Source organism: Macadamia integrifolia, chromosome 5, assembly GCF_013358625.1.
Source record: "Macadamia integrifolia cultivar HAES 741 chromosome 5, SCU_Mint_v3, whole genome shotgun sequence".
Taxonomy (NCBI): domain Eukaryota; kingdom Viridiplantae; phylum Streptophyta; class Magnoliopsida; order Proteales; family Proteaceae; genus Macadamia; species Macadamia integrifolia.
In genome coordinates, this window is record NC_056561.1 from 6,582,149 (window position 1) to 6,598,909 (window position 16,761).

General features: G+C 37.6%; 2 protein-coding genes across 2 annotated transcripts; both read left to right on the plus strand.

Annotated features, from left to right (window-relative positions):
- Positions 1-12,066: 12,066 nt before the first annotated feature.
- LOC122079764 (glutathione S-transferase-like) lies at positions 12,067-13,217 on the plus strand. The gene is made up of 3 exons (XM_042646474.1): positions 12,067-12,297; positions 12,387-12,435; positions 12,514-13,217. The coding sequence occupies exons 1-3, from the start codon at positions 12,151-12,153 to the stop codon at positions 12,963-12,965; spliced, it is 648 nt and encodes a 215-aa protein (XP_042502408.1). The 5' UTR covers positions 12,067-12,150; the 3' UTR covers positions 12,966-13,217.
- A 1,205-nt stretch (positions 13,218-14,422) lies between these two features.
- LOC122079762 (glutathione S-transferase-like) lies at positions 14,423-15,416 on the plus strand. The gene is made up of 3 exons (XM_042646473.1): positions 14,423-14,623; positions 14,718-14,766; positions 14,847-15,416. The coding sequence occupies exons 1-3, from the start codon at positions 14,477-14,479 to the stop codon at positions 15,296-15,298; spliced, it is 648 nt and encodes a 215-aa protein (XP_042502407.1). The 5' UTR covers positions 14,423-14,476; the 3' UTR covers positions 15,299-15,416.
- Positions 15,417-16,761: the final 1,345 nt, after the last annotated feature.

The following is a 16,761-nucleotide window of genomic DNA, read 5'->3' on the forward strand; positions in this document are numbered from 1 at the left end:
CTAACAATATTACAATCCACTCTCTCTTAATGTCCATCTCATTTTTTTCTCTTTGATCTCTTTCTCACCGCACTAATATCTTCTTCAATTCCATTTGTATTAAGCTCATGCAATCAGTACAATATTTTTTCCTTCACAAATTAAACCCCCCCCCCCCACTAAGTTCTCAAATGCATGTTTCTTTTCATCACAAATATAAATTAAGAAGCCAAAAAGGCTTTGAACCATGAAAAGAGAACATCCATATTGAACATTAAATCATTGTAGTTGAAGGTGACACAAATCTTTAATAAAGAAAAGGAAGGGTATCAGATTATGGCTGTTACAAATAACAAACAAAGTCGGGTTTTGTTGGGCATCCATTGGCTCACACTCCTACACCGTAAACGCCTGTATATTAAACAGGCCAAGCTTGAGCCCAACACATATATTAAACAAGAAACAGTCGGGCTCGATTAGGATAAATGGGCCAGGCTTGAAATTAACACCCCTAATTTCAACTGAGAGCTTTAGAACAAAATTTTGTTGAGAACTTTCCTTGCTGATATGACTATCAAAGGATCTTGTCCACAGGTGAAATGTTGAATTTGAATATGAATTTAGATTAATAATTGGGACAAAGATCCCTGCCGGTCTAGTGTTCCCCACACCTAGACAAAAACACAACCCCTGTTTTTATGGGACTGTGAAAAGCCGGCATTGTCCCCCTTTAAACAAGGACTGTGTCTACGAGTGGGGAACGCTAGAACGGCAAGGTTCCACTCATCTTAATAATTTAATGAAAAAGAACGTTTCTTGGTCATGCTTTCCTATGCTATCATATGGGTCAATAAAAAGGGTGAACATGAGCATCGAGGTTTTGTTGGGTTTCACAAGGTTGGGGCGTTATTTCGCTGCCCTCTATGTCTCGACGCAGAGTCGTTCATTTCCCCTTTAATTTATATTGATTTATTGTCTTATTGCCTTATTGAGGGAAAACACCCTTCCTTGGGGTGTAGATCATCCAAATCAGTTCCACAGGTGATAAAGGACTTTTCAATTTCCTATCCTTTGGTGAAATATTCATTTCCATAAAAGATAAGGGGTGAAACCTATACTAATGGCTAAATAATTATTTTGTAGAACTTATTTTTTGCTCCGGAGCACTTGAATTAATAGAGATTACCAAAGAAAAAAAAAATGAATTGATAGAGAAAACGAAATTCATTATGATGAATTTGTTTTTTGACAAAAGTATTGAAGTGGATAGACCAAGATGAAAAAGGGCACTGGGGCTTTACTTGTCAACAAAATTAGGTCCCCTTGAATTACCAAATGTTAAATAAAATAATGATAATAATAGATTCTGTATGCTTTGCAAGAACTTGCTCGCCAAAAAAAAAAAAAAAAAAGTACTGAAGTGAATAGATCAATATGAAAAAATGAATTTGGGATTTAATTGTCTACAAAATTAGATCCACTTGAATTATCAAATATGAAATAACGATAATAATAAATTATGTATGCTTTGCAAGAACTTGCTCGCTACTAACTGGAGCATAGTTAATTAAGTCACATATTATACACAAATCTACATGGAGTACCCCTAAAATCCTTTACAAATAAAGTGATTGAACAAGGCACGTGGGACTGTGTAGGGAATACCAATGAGATGTAGACGGCAATGGAGACTTACATTAAGAATGTGGCTAAAGAGGTCCTAGGGTTATCTAATGGTAGGTGGTGTACTCCTTGAGAGACTTAGTGATGGAACAAGGAGGTCCAGGTCACCATTAAAAATAAGAATGATTATTTTAAGACATGGCAGAGGACAAATGAGGATGAGGATAGAGTAAGATATCTCACAGTCAGGAAGGAGGCTAGGAGATTGTGGGGAAAGCTAGGGAAAAGAAATACGATGAGTTGTATGAAAACCTTAATACAAGAGAGGGAGAAAAAGAGATGTATAGGATAGCTAAAATAAGAGAAAGGATGAACAGGGATTTGGACCATGTCAGATGCATCAAAAGTGAGAATGGTAGAGTGCTTGCATAGAATGAGGACATTATGACAAGATGGGGAGATTATTTTTGTAGCCTACTAAATGGAGATACTATAGTTGATAGGTTGGACCCAGTGGAGGAGGGGTGTAGACATGATTCCAACACACCCGATGGACATTTACTATTGGTTGACGAATATGAGGTTAAAGAGGCTCAGCGAAGGATGAACGTGGGAAGAACTTCGAGACCGAATGAGATTCCAATTGAAGTGTGGAAGAGCTTAGGAGGACAAGGGGTGTATTGCTAACCAAGTTGTTTAACAAAATCCCGAGTACGAAAACTATGCAAGATTAGTAAAGGAGAAGCATTGTGGTTCCGATTTTTAAGAATAAAGGTGATGCCCAGAATTGCAACAACTACAGAGGTATAAAACTTATAAGTCATACTATGAAACTTTAGAAAAATGTTATTGAGACCCACCCAAGAGAGGAAACTGAGGTATTAGAGAATCAATTAGGTTTTATGCTAGGGAGATCCACAACATAAGCTATTTACCTCTTATGGAGGCTTATGGAAGTATTTAGAGCCCACAAAAAAGACATCCATATGGTATTTATTGACTTAGAAAAATCCTATGATAGAATACCAAGAGAGTTAATCCGGCATATCCTAGAGAGGAGAAGGCGTATAGTTAATTATATAGACATAATTAATGACATGTACGAGGGAGTGGTGACAAGTGTCAAAACAACAGAGGGTCAAAGTAACGAATTTCCAATCACAGTTAGGTTACACCAAGGTTCTGCTTGAAATCCGTGTTTGTTTACAAATCTAAGACTCGGTGTCGTAGTGTATGCTATTTGTTGATGATATTGTTATGATAAATGAAATTATAGATGAGATTAATACTAAACTAGAGCTATAAATATCTAGCTTGTAATCAAGAGGATTAAGATAAACAGGAAGAAGACTAAATATATGATGTGCCCCTTCAACCGATCTAAAATAGAAGAGGGAGTGGTGAAACTTGGGGAACATGATCTACCCCAGAGTGGTTGTTTTAAATACCTAGGGTCCATCATTGCCAAAGAGGGAGACGTAGATAATGATGTTGCCCACATGATTAAAGTTGGGTGGATGAAATGGCGAGGTGCATCGGGAGTGTTATATGACAAAAAAGTGCCTATTAAACTCAAGTGAAAATTTTATAGGACAATTATTCAACCAGCTATTGCCACACCCTATTCACACATAAACGGACCGATGACCGAGTTAACACCTATTAACCCAAAACCTACCAGGATCATCTAATACAGTAGCTACAAACAACATATATGTTCACACTAAGTCAAGTAAATTCTGTATTTCAACGGAAGTCTTCCATGTACATACCTGTAAATACCCCACTTCTCTTGATACCCAAATTGTATTACATAGTACGTATACATGTGGGCTCGTAGGCGTGATATATATACAAGAATTACAATTTAAACATTATGAATACAAAAGGGGTAACATCATAAAATAATAAAAAAGAAATCCGGTATGGTGTCAATGTTGCTAACCCATAACACTGCTATCGCATGGGCATTAGGTGTTGGGTCCCGATTGACACTGAGAAGGGGGGTGAATTAGTGTGCCAAATATTTTTTCATTTTTCAACTGTATCCCTGATGTGGCAATCACTATTTGCACTTAAATAGCACAGTCTATTGATGTTGCCCATATCTGCTATGTATACTACTGAGCATTCATACTGTTGCATGAAACTTACTCACACAAACTATACTGTTACCCAGAGCTGTCTCATAAACCTCAAACGGTAATCACTGTCACCTACATACACAGTCGTATGCACATCCACACTGCACCACCAAGTGGCCAGGTCTACCAGATGTACACACCCATTACGCAGCCAAGCACTCCAATCCACAATACAAATACGAGCATATACATCCACAACACAAGAAATACGTGCTTCGGCCAGTTGCCTACATGCACGGAGTAATGTCCACTGTCGGACTCATCATTTACTCAATATTAATTATGACTGCACCCACAACCAAGGGAACACATTCCCAGTTTCTACCAATGACATACAATGGCTAGGTTTTCCACATAGTTTTCTCAGAATGATCTGAGAGGCCGCACCCACCGTAAATAGGTTTAGGTAGTTGTACCTACCAAGGAACACATAGCCCCTGTGTCCAACACCCACTGAACACCAATAAAATAAAGTTGGGATTATAACAATGCCCTATAGTTAAACACTCATACATGCAAATTTTCCCCAAATAGACTACAATAATCACTTAGGCATTTTATCAAACATCTTGCCTACAATGATTTTTAATAATGAAAATTTAGCAAAAGTGATGTTACCTTGGCAATGTGTAACCGTCGGAGATGCAATAATGTCGATCTCCACTTGATGCGGACCACAACCACGGTGTCTCGGTGCCGCAAATGCTTCAACCCCGGTTGGCACTTAGGTTTCTTAAAGCAACTCACAAGAACCAAATTCTAGGTTCTTCTTCTTCTTCTTCTTCTTCTTCTTCTTCTTCTTTCTTTTCTCCTTGTTTTTACTTTCATGGAGTAATAATGGCATTCACATTCACATTCACACACACATAAAGAGAGGAAAAAACTTCTTCTCTATTTCCCTCTTCTTCTCTTCTCTTCTATTTTCTTTTATTTTTTCTTGGTAACAACCAATAGAACTTGCTACCTTGGTTTTCAGCAGCTTCCTAAGCCTCTAATGGGGGCTATGGATGAAGTGCAAGAGCATGGAAGTCTTTCATTCAAACCCTTAGCCTTCCACGAGATTCAACTCATTTTTTCAACCACCTCAGCAACTACTCTGCCCGATTTCTTCCCTCTGATATGTAGAGCTCAGAGAGATGAAGAATCTCCAACTTGAATCACTCAAATCAGAGTTAAGATGAGGGAGATATGGCCATTTGAAGTTGGACCAACTAGAACACTCAAAATGGAATCTTCGGAGGTTGGCGTAGGCTACGCCGGCGGCGCACGCAACAGGGGCGAAATCTGGGCCATCGGATTAATCAAAAATTCACTTTTAATGTCAGCCGTTAAATTATTCAAATGGCTAATAAATCTTTACCGTAAGATTAGAATAACCGAGTCAACTGATGATGTCAGCGTGATGCAAGCGCTGACATAATCAGATACGTTGTCGACGCGCCATTGGGTACGTCAGCACAAAATACGGTGGTTGTCGGCTATCTCTCATGATGGCTGAAATAGATAAAAACCGTTGGATCAAGATCTTTAGATCTAGTTTAATCTAGATCTCATGAGATCAAATTAAATGGCATCTATCTGTAGCCCTTTTTGCACATGCGTAACACTATAGTAAACATAATCAAGTGAAGCACCAAACCATTATATATAATACACTCCACCAATGAGAAGCCTCGGATAAGCATCTTCAACCCAAACTCTTGCATGAACCGTCAGATCTGAATCTGACCGACGTGGCTCAATCTGAACCGTGTATTAAGGATCCCTCTGATTCTCTTATATACACATAAGCCCCTGCTTCTATAAACTTTAATGCCAAAAATCCCTTATCAACTCAGACCTTTAAAACCTTGAAATTACATAAAAGCCCTTCAAATTTCAAAAATAAATTCCAAAAAATCCACCCAACACCGAGAGCAACGGATGGATTTTTGGTTTGGATTTTCAAACCGACTTTACGAAAACACTTATAACTTTTTCATACGATATCCGATCGAGATGAAACGAAGTGCGTTGGAATCATAACTGGATGCTCTACGACTTTTCAGAAGACTCAATCATCTAAATCATCCATGTAAAAAGACAAAAATGCCCCTACACCTTTCCAATGACGTATCTTTCTCATACGAAATCGGAATGCGATGAAATTAGAACCGTTGGAAAGATTGTATTTTTTTTGTATTGTTACATGTAAAATGCTTCATTTAAAAAATTCATATTCAATGCCAAAACTGCCCTCGACTGCCACAAATGCCGTAACTTCTTCATACGGTATCGGAATGTGACGAAATCAAATGCACTGGACTAGGTAAATTACAGTATATCTTTTTTATGAACAACCGATCTTCCAAAAATGTCATTTCCATTATCGAAAATGCCCCGAGCATAAATAGACCAATTTTGCCAGTTTTGACCCAGAAACCCGCACCACCTATTAAGGATGTATTAAACCACTCTATGCATACCAAGCGGCTCTGTTATCTCATCGGTGACACTGGATACTGCCATGTCATCATTTCATCTACATCACCCAAACTGGCCACGTCATCACCGCCACATGGCCGGGTTGCCAACAAGGACAACCATAAAACAACACTAGGCCCCGTGCCCAATAACTTCAGGGACCCACCAATTCTCAACTGAAAACTCCATAGTAGGTCCCTACTCTAGCTCTTCAGTCGAATAACCAGCAATATCATCTAAAAAGTGATACATACGTGGGATGAGCTCACTAGTCCAGTAAGTGAAAAGAAAGACCAAGTAAGCATTCACAATACAAATGAGATTATATGCATGCTGTTCATTTTATTATCTTAGTTCACCTAGACAACAATTCTAAGTCATAGGATATGTGCTACTCGCAACCACAGTGAGTGTATGCTCCAAATACGAGCCGCGAACTTAATCCTGCAATATGCCCATAGGGTTATCAGAGAAGGCCAGTTGTGGTTACCAGGGAAAGTAAATTACTGTTCCTCAGCGACATTAAAGTAAATTACTTTTTCTCAGTGACATTAAAGTAAAATGGGCATTGCCCTGCATCATTTTAATAGCAGTACCATTGCCCCTATTGTTATATCACCAAAGTTATCGATAATCCTAATGATCAGTCGGGCGTACTTCTAATTGCCACCGTTAGTACACACAGTGATATACCCAACACCTAAACCCCTACGAAGAAGGGTCGTAGCACAGAAATATGTCATTCCTAACTGCATGCTTTTATGTGAGATAGTAAGACTACATAGTGCCACTACTTTCCATTCTACGAGCCACTATTGCATTCGTGTCCAAACCAACTACGGTAGCTAGTCTAGCAATGCATCATATTCAATAGTTTAAAGTCATCCATATCATATCTCTAAACAAGAATAAACATTTAACAATTAAAGATAACAGTATGTCAAGTCATAAATGAATTTCATAATGCACACATCAATGTATGCAAATGGCACTCGTTGATGACTAGTCTACATAATATATGAAATAATGACATGACTAGTCTAAATAATTAATGAAATGATACAAAACACTCCGAAAATGAAATCAATGTCCTCTTTCCACTCACCTAATTGTGTACAATGATCACCCTTAGTATGAGGAAGATTCAGCGTGCGATGATGCGAGTTTTCTAGTACAACCTATCATAAAATAGGTCAAGCTTAGTATGTCTCCACTTTAGGCTCATAATCAATGAGATATGATGATCCCAACGTGTTTAAAATCATCGACAGAGGTTGTCCAACAAATTTGGGCCCAATCGAAACCCGAAAAGTAGGATTGGTGGGTCAATCGATGGGCAAGGCACCCACCAGTCTTTGCTCGCTTCTCGATCCAAAGACTCTGCCTGGACCGATGGGCCAGGGGCGACGGGCCAAGCGCCTATCAATCTTACTCGTCGATCGAGCCAGTAGCACAACTAGAACAGGCGGGTTCTAGATTAGTGGGTCCGACCATTTTCAGGCACTCACCACTCGAAATCATGATTTTTTATGTTTTCTTCTATTCTTTATCCCACGTTGGAGAAACCAAAAAGGGGTTGACTCGACTTCATTTTTCACAAATCTAAGGTCACACATTATGATTCCAACTCAAATCTATGATCAATTTAAAATTTCAAGCTTTGGTTTTACATCCGTGCTCAGTTGTCATCTGATACTTCCATTGAAGAATCCAGGATACTCCGTATGATATAACAAATTTGATGAAGAGAGCCCAGGAATCCAAAGGTTGATTGAACTCTTTGAATTTAGTAATGAATTGTTGAAGAGCTTTAGGAAGGAACTCCGAAGGAGGTGGTCCCCATGTGTAGAACTATTATAGAAACTAGTTCAGCACGCCTAATAAGGTGTGTTGAAGATGAAAAGCCACGAACCAGGAATGAGTTTCATGATCATTCTGATATAAGAATATCATGTCCCAAGCTTTGAAATAATCAGCATAATCATATGACCTAAGTTTAAGATAATCAGCATAATCATATGACCTAAGTTTAAGACAGGTGACATCATGAAAATCTCATTTGAATGAGGGCGAAGGTCCCCATTCATGATCTCTTATGATATTTATTATGTTGAGCTTCGAATAAGCCCTGGCATGAGCATTTTTATAGGAGTGCTGAATATTAGCACTTTGAGTTTCCTCAATAATTCTTTCATAGAAATATTGAGTTTTATCATCAGATGATGGGTGGATATGGTCACGAAGATAAATGGTAGCAATTTATGATGGCGTGTGACGAAGGTGGATTGTTTTAATACAGATAACTGAGATAAAATTGATTTTTATGAAGGGAGAATTATTAATAGCATTATTTAAGGTTGTTACAGAAGACTGAGATGAAATAGGAGTGGGAGTTACTTGAAGTTGCCTAGAAGAGGAGGAGGCAACATCTTTATTTGGAGAGGCAGGGATGATAGCCTTCTGCTTAGGAGCTCTGTAAAAATTCTCGCGTTAAAAAATCAAGTAAACTGTTAGTATTCCTTTTAATAAATTCAATACTAAAATAAAAAACGGAAAGAAGATTGCCATCGAGTAAAGATTTGTTTAGAGGTCAGATTCTTAACATCTTTTTTGAGGACATATTTAGCCGTTTTATAATCCACTCAAACAAAGAAATGTTGATTAAGAAGATCACTTTCAAATTTAGTTATACACAAAACAAGTGAAAGAATCTCTTTTTTTATTGTGGAATATTTTTTTGAGTAGAATTCCAGGTGCTTGTAGTAAAACGAACTAACAGAATTATAAATTTGCACATAGACACTTGTATACAACACACACTTTTCTCACTCTTTTTTCTTACAAAGCACACTCAAAAGAAACTCAAGAACAACTCTCGTAAAACTTTACTTACAACACACACAAATGAAAAATAATAATCTATTCTTCGTGTTCTTCTTTCTTTGTGTCTTGCCAAAGAGAGGGAGCTTCCTTTTATAGATGGCAGACACAAAAAATTATTTAAATTGATTGAGAGATGCTGATAGGCCTTGATGGAGTTGGCATCGAGTAGGCATCAAACCAACCAGATGTGACTTATGAACAACTAATAGTTAAGGTGTTCTTGTCACAGGTTAGGTACACCGAATAAGGTGTGTGGTTTTATGTCAAAGCTTGAGACATGATATTCTTATATCAGAATGATCATGAAACCCATTCTTGGTTCGTAAAGTTTTGTATTCAACACACCTTATTAGGTGTGCCAAACTGGTTTCTATAATGGTTCTACACATGGGGACCACCTCCTTTGAAGTTCCTTCCTACAGCTCTTCAGCAATCCGTTACTAAATTCTACAATTTATTATTATTATTGTTATTGTTATTGTTATTATTATTATTATTATTATTATTATTATTATTATTGGTTTGATTCTTATTGGTTCATGAACCCAGTGTTATCCAATGAGCATCTAACGATAGGAATTTATTTGTTGGGTGAGAGAGAGAGCAGATGTGAGATTGAGAAGGCCCAAGTGTCCCAGCCGATTAATGGTAGGGATTTTTTGTTCTTTTAGCTTTTTTCTTTGGACTTTTTATGTAGGTGGTGAGTGATTGACCTGATTGAACTTGGTAACGATTGTAAGGGTGTCAATCGGTTGTGTTTAATTGGGTTTCTTCGCTTTAAGACCTCATAATATTATCGGTCTATTTAAATAATCAGTCGTTATATGCTAGGCATGATCTTATTTATAAATGGTCGATCAAGTATCAATCTTTAATCATGTTACTAATAATTGATTTTAAACTGATTCATGAAAATCTTCTTCCTAAATGGGGTTTAAACATATCGTAGTCATATGTGCATGGCACAACGTGCACATGCATGGGCTCCATGTGAATCAATGTGTTAAGACACGAACTCAAAGACACGAGTCAACTCAACTCTACATATAACCCAAGCATTGAGAGAGAAAGAGAGACTTTAATTATCCCAACTAAATTCATATGTGAATCAAATTTCATGGTTCAAACTCTATATAATGTTATTCACCATCCCCCAGGTGATGATTGCTTGTCGTGGGTGCGGCGAACATCGAATGGTCGAGACGACATTGGCACGTGTCCCGATGTCGTTCCAACCATCGGATGCTATGTGCATTGCCGCATCCGCGGCATAGGATGTTTTCACACCCCACCCCCCCAAGAAAAATATCTGTTTAAAGTCATGAGAAAATAATTATCACAACATTGAGATTTGGGAGTACCATTTCCCTCTCACTCTCACATTAGATTTTTTATTATTTTTTCTTGCTCTGATCATATGGGACATTTGTCAAGGATATTATTCTCCGCACCACCATTGGTGTGGCATGCATATGAGTGGCATCGCGAGAAAGACCGTCCCCTAAAGTTATATATATCGCTGCCTATACTAAGTTACATTTATCTTATTCTCACTTCTCCTCAAGCCATATTGGGTCAACTTTTATTTTTTCAGTTCCTTGACTTACATATCATTAATCCTTATATATTTAGTCTTTCTTCTTCGGTTATGGTTTTGTTATTTATTTTTTTTTCCATAAGAAATATAACTTTCTAATTTGCAACAATTTGTATATTCCGAACCAAAAAATTCTACCCCCCAAGAAGAAATGAAAGAAAAGGGGAAAAAATGAACTCTCTTATGGTTCTAATACATTGATTAACGATTGTAATCAACCCAAGGGTACCAAGCTATTGACATCATGATTATGGGTCCAACTGATAAAATACCATAAGATAATCTCATTATAATGAGCTCTTTTATGGTTCTAATATATTGAGTAATGATTAGAATCTAATGAATACCAAGCTATTGGCATCATGATTATGGGTCCAACTGATAAAATACCATAAGATAATTTCATTATAATGACCTCTTTTATGGTTCTAATATCTTGAGTAATGATTATAATCTAATGAATACCAAGCTATTGACATCATGATTATGGGTCCAACTGATAAAATACCATAAGATAGTCTCATTATAATGACCTCTTTTATGGTTCTAATATATTGAGTAATGATTATAATCTAATGAATACCAAGCTAGTGACATCATGAATGTGGGTCTACCTGATAAAATACCATAAGATAATCTCATTATATATAAGTTATGAGGTCTTATTCGAAAGAAAATTCTTGTTGTAACCAAGATTGACGTAAAAGTTGTAATTTTATTTATTAATTGCCCTTTTAGCATTACATAATTCTTCTTTCGATGGCGATAAATCCAATGATTCAAGATGAAGGGTGAAAACTTTTGAAAATGATATAATAAAACGGTTCTTAAATGGTTTTGGTCTAAGTTTTATGACTCTAGAACTTGAAGATGAAAAGAAGAGATAATAGGTTCATAACCGGTCCTTAAATGGTTCAGTTCATATTCAATCGACTTTTACACAGTTTGAAACTATTGTTTTTATTATTTGAAACCAAAACCGATCCATTTATTAAATAATTCATCTATTTTTGTTTAAGTGATTGGATTCAATTGGATTTGGTTTCACCACCCTTATGTGTAGTAGCTTGTTCGTGTACACTTCATGTTCAGTTAAGTGATGACATTTATCTCAGCTGATGTCATTAAGAGTACATGGGGTGGTAAAATCCCATTGGGCCCCGCTTTGAAAAGAAAATAAAAAATGATAGTGAGCTAACTCGGCTGAGTCCCAAGTTTACCTCTATACCTTCTACCCAAGGGCACTGAGCCAGATTTCGTAATCTCGCTCTGAACAGAACATTCCAGAAAGATTTGACTTTTCTGTTTGACCTTAAGCAAGAGAAGGCAAAGAGTAACTCCCAAGTCTTGCTTCTCTATAAAATGACCCAAATGCAATCCTTTCAAGGCATCCTTGTCTTTCCATATCCCTCTTGATCAGTCTTTGTTTTAGTAAAAAAAAAGCTTCTCTACCAGACGATCATGGCTCCCAAGGTTCACGGACCCTTATTCTCCACCGCAACAATGCGAGCCTTCGCTGTCCTCCAAGAGAAAGAAGTCGAATTCGAGGCCGTCCCCATTGATATGAGAGCCGGAGAACACAAGAAGGAACCTTTCCTCTCCCTCAATGTAAGCTTCATAATCTCAGATCCAATCTCATATTCCTTTCTCTGTCTCACGTTAAACCTCTGAATCTTAATTCCCCTGTTTCGTTACAGCCATTCGGTCAAGTTCCAGCCTATGAAGATGGAGATCTGAAGCTATTCGGTAGATCGCCAACTCTGTTATTTCAGTGAATCGAACGATTTGGGCTTATTTTGATGTGGTTATTGTTTGATTTTGCAGAATCGAGAGCAATAACAGCTTATGTTGCCTACGAGTACCATGGGAAGGGGACCGAATTGGTTTACCATGACACGAAGAAGATGGCGAACGTGTGCGTTTGGTTGGAAGTGGAAGCTCACCATTTCGATCCAATTGTTTCGAAGCTGGTTTTTGAGCAACTGATAAAACCCATGTTCATGAACAAGGAACCAGACTCGGCTGTTGTGGAGGAGAACCAGAAGAAGCTAGGTGATGTTCTTGATGTGTACGAGGTCAGGCTATCGAAATCGAAGTATTTGGGTGGAGATGAGTTTACTTTGGCAGATCTTCATCACTTGCCGACGATGCAGTACATGATGGGAACGTCAACCAAAGCGGTGTTCGATGCTCGCTCCCATGTGAGTGCTTGGGCTAAGGATATCTTGGCTAGGCCAGCTTGGATCAAGACTCTCGCGATGCAGAAACAAGCTTAAAACTTTAAAAGGGTGTTCATGGTTTTTAGAATGAAGACGACGATGCAGCTGAGTATAGTAAGATAGTTTTATGTTGTTGTGACTCACTGAGTTAACGTGTTGTTGTGTTGTGATGAGTTTAAACATTTTGTAGTGTTGACTTTTTTTGGGGGGGGGGGGGTGGGTGGTGTTGCCAGTTGCTGATAAATTAAGTAGATATTGAAATCGAGATTTGTCTTCAATTGATGTTTCGAAGAGGTTGAACGTTCAAAACTTCATCCCAATTTAACAGGTTAGCACTCCGCTAGGTAAGGATTAATAAAAAAAGATTGTAGGGCTATCCTTAATTATAATAAATGTTTAAGGCTATGTTTGGTAGTCAATAAGAAAAAGTTGCTGACGTTTTTTTGTTTTTTGAGAATAAAAAAAAAAATCTTTTGTTTGGTATTCATTATTGTGTGTTTTTTTTTTTTCTTTGAACAAACTGGGGGTTAAAAAAAAAAAGGAAAAATAGGTAACATTTGAGAAATGTTCTATTTGGAAAAAAAATAGTGTCTCTCGATTAACTTTTCCAAGACCAAAACCTTCTCTCTCCTTAAAACTCTAGAGACCTGGAGTGGTGAAGAATCTATGAAGAATTCTCACCCAATCCCAACTCTCCCTCAACATTACTGATCACTATTCTCCCTCATTCCTATATTGATGAAATCGGACTAAAAACCATTTCCATGAAGAAAAAATCTTGTCTAATTCCCTCTCTTTCATCCTTGTCTTGGTGAACCGTTTTTGACACATGTTTATCAAAAATAATTTTTAGGTAAAAATGATTTTTTAATATAGATGACAAATTCTAGTTTTGGCGCAAAACTTCATTTTCTGAAACATAAACTTTAAAAAACAAATCCTTACTTTTATGTTTTAGAAAAAGATTCCCTCTCTCACATACTAGCCATGACAAAAAAATGGGTCCCCTTGACGGAAAGCCAAAGAAATGGGAATAATTTACTTCCCCACTCTCTTAGGTTATAGTATTTTGCAAACCGAAACATTGGATTTTGTTATCTCATGTCTTTTTTTCATAAAAAAATATCAATTGAAGTGGGGGGTTTCTTCAAAGAACAAGGAATTGAGTCAATTATTGAATCAAATGATATTGAGCAGGTTTTTTGTTTCTCCGCAAGAAACATGTGGGGTATATTTTTGTAAAATTGTGTTTAATTTTCATATGTGATAATTTTGTTAAGATTCCTTCGTTAGTTGGGGGAAGGATCGGCACGAATCGATTTTTTTGAAGAACGTAGGTACAGAATGTCTGGGCAGCCGGAGTTTGAGGACCTAATTAAGACAAGGCAAAGAGAAATTAATGTTTCTTACCAAAAAAAAAAAAAAAAAACAGAATAATTAAAGATTTTTTACTAAGCAAGAAAAGGTAAACTCAAGAGTAACTCTTCTTAGTTATCTATAAAAGACCAATAGGCATCGTCCTTTCAAGGCATCCTTGTCTTTCCATAAAGCTTCTCTATCAGACGATCATGGCACCCAAGCTTCACGGATCCTTATTCTCCACTGCGACATTGCGAGCCATCGCTGCCCTCCAAGAGAAAGGCATCGAATTCGAGTTCGTAGCCATTGACTTAAGAGCCGGAGAGCACAAGAAGGAACCCTTTCTCTCCTTCAATGTAAGTAAGCCTCAGAGTCTCATCAGACCCATCTCACATTCCTTTCTCTGTTTCACATTACATGCTCTGAATCTCAAATCCTGTTTCTTTACAGCCATTCGGTCAAGTTCCAGCCTTTGAAGATGGAGACCTGAAGCTATTCGGTGGGTTACCCAACTCTGCTAGTCCAGTGAATCGAACGATTTGGGCTGATTTTGATGTGGGTTCTTGTTTAATTTTGCAGAATCGAGAGCAATAACAGCTTATGTTGCCAACGAGTACCAGGGGAAAGGGACTGAATTGGCTTACCATGACGCGAAGAAGATGGCGACTGTAGGCGTGTGGGTGGAAGTGGAAGCTCACCATTTTGACCCAATTGCTTCGAAGTTGTTTTTTGAGAAAGTGGTGAAGCCCATGTTTATGGGTTTGGAACCAGAGTCGGTGGTTGTGGAGGAGAACCAGAAGAAGCTGGGTGAGGTTCTTGATGTGTACGAGACTAGGCTATCGAAATCGAAGTACTTGGGTGGAGATGAGTTCAGTTTGGCGGATCTTCATCACTTGCCGACGATGCAGTACTTGATGGGGACGTCGACCAAAGAGGTGTTTGAGGCTCGCCCGCTTGTGAGTTCATGGGCTAAGGATATCATGGCTAGGCCGGCTTGGATCAAGACTCTTGCAATGCAGAAGCAAGCTTAAATAGTGGGTGTATGTTGTTGCGATTCACTGAGTTGGTGAGTTGTGATGAGTTGAAACTTAAAATAAATGGAATAAAATAAAGAAGTATATGAATTGAAATCGAAATTTTCATTATTAATGTTTCTAAGAATCTTTCTTTCTTTCTTTCTTTCTTTTTTTTTTTTTTTTTTGTTGGAATATAGTGTCCTAAACGATTTCCATAGTAAGTAGTGGAATTCAGTCAAACCGTCTTTTAAGTCATTGACAAGGCCAACCTATATAGGGGATGGGCAAAATTATAGAATTCCCTAGTAACAATGTCAAGAAGGTTGTAAAGCATAATAAAATGGAAAAATAAATGGCATTTGCTTTGTAACTGATAAGAAAATGATATTTACTTTTGTAACCGTAGAAACTTGTAACAACCAAACAAATTACACTGACTTTTGTAACAGGGAAGCAAATGGCTTTTACTTTTGGTTCAAACTTTCCATAATAATCGCTTGAAATTTTTAATTGATAAGCAAATAGTTTTGGTCTGGAGAGTCTCTGATTTTTCTTTTCGTCACTATTCTAACTCTAACATTACACTATCGACTAGAGTAAGTTGTGACCCTAATCCATGACAATGGGTAAAGTCAACAAACGAATAACCATCAATGCAAGTAAGGTTCTTCAAGAGAGAGGCAGAAATTTTGGAAAATCGAACTACTAGTAAAATCCCAGGCAAACTTAGGTTAAAACTAGGAGGATGAAGGATAGACTATGCTTGTGAATAATGTCTCTATGCACTGATCTTGAAGTGTTTGGATGTCATTCCTATGCGCAAAATGGTTGGCAGTTATCAGAAAGTGCAATTGATCCCAAAAATAGAGTGATGGAGACAGAAATTCGATAGTGAGTCGACTATGACAATAGGCATGCCTTGTTGACTCTATGCCAACCTTTGGTTGAGTCATGGTTATCCCATATTTGATGTTGATCACTTATTATGTCTTGGAGTTGTCAACACAACTAGCTCGTACATGAAACAACCTCACTTCTATTCCGATTGATGACGTCTACTTTCCGCTTGATATTGTGGTTGTACGCTACTGATGCAACTCTCCTATATCTAATGAGATACCCATTGTACTGTGAATCCAGTGCATAGTGCACTGGTTGCAGCTTCTACTTGTAGAGCAAGTGCCAAGTTTGTGGTCTAGATAGGGATTAACTTCTGTCACATGCATTTTCTTTAACCCCCCCTCCCCCTCTAGTGTGTGTGAGTAAAATCCCCTTAGGTACTATTGTTTGGACACTCTGGAGATCTTTCCTTTTTATTTGTTTTCTTATTCTTATCATCTTTCATTCATAGAAGCACCTCATACAAAGTGAGGACTAGAGAGCTTTGGTTGCTTTTAAGAGCTTGAAAAACACCAATTGCGCGATCACGCCTCTCAAACTCAATTGACTCCCTCCCTCAACTAATTCCTCACAATTTT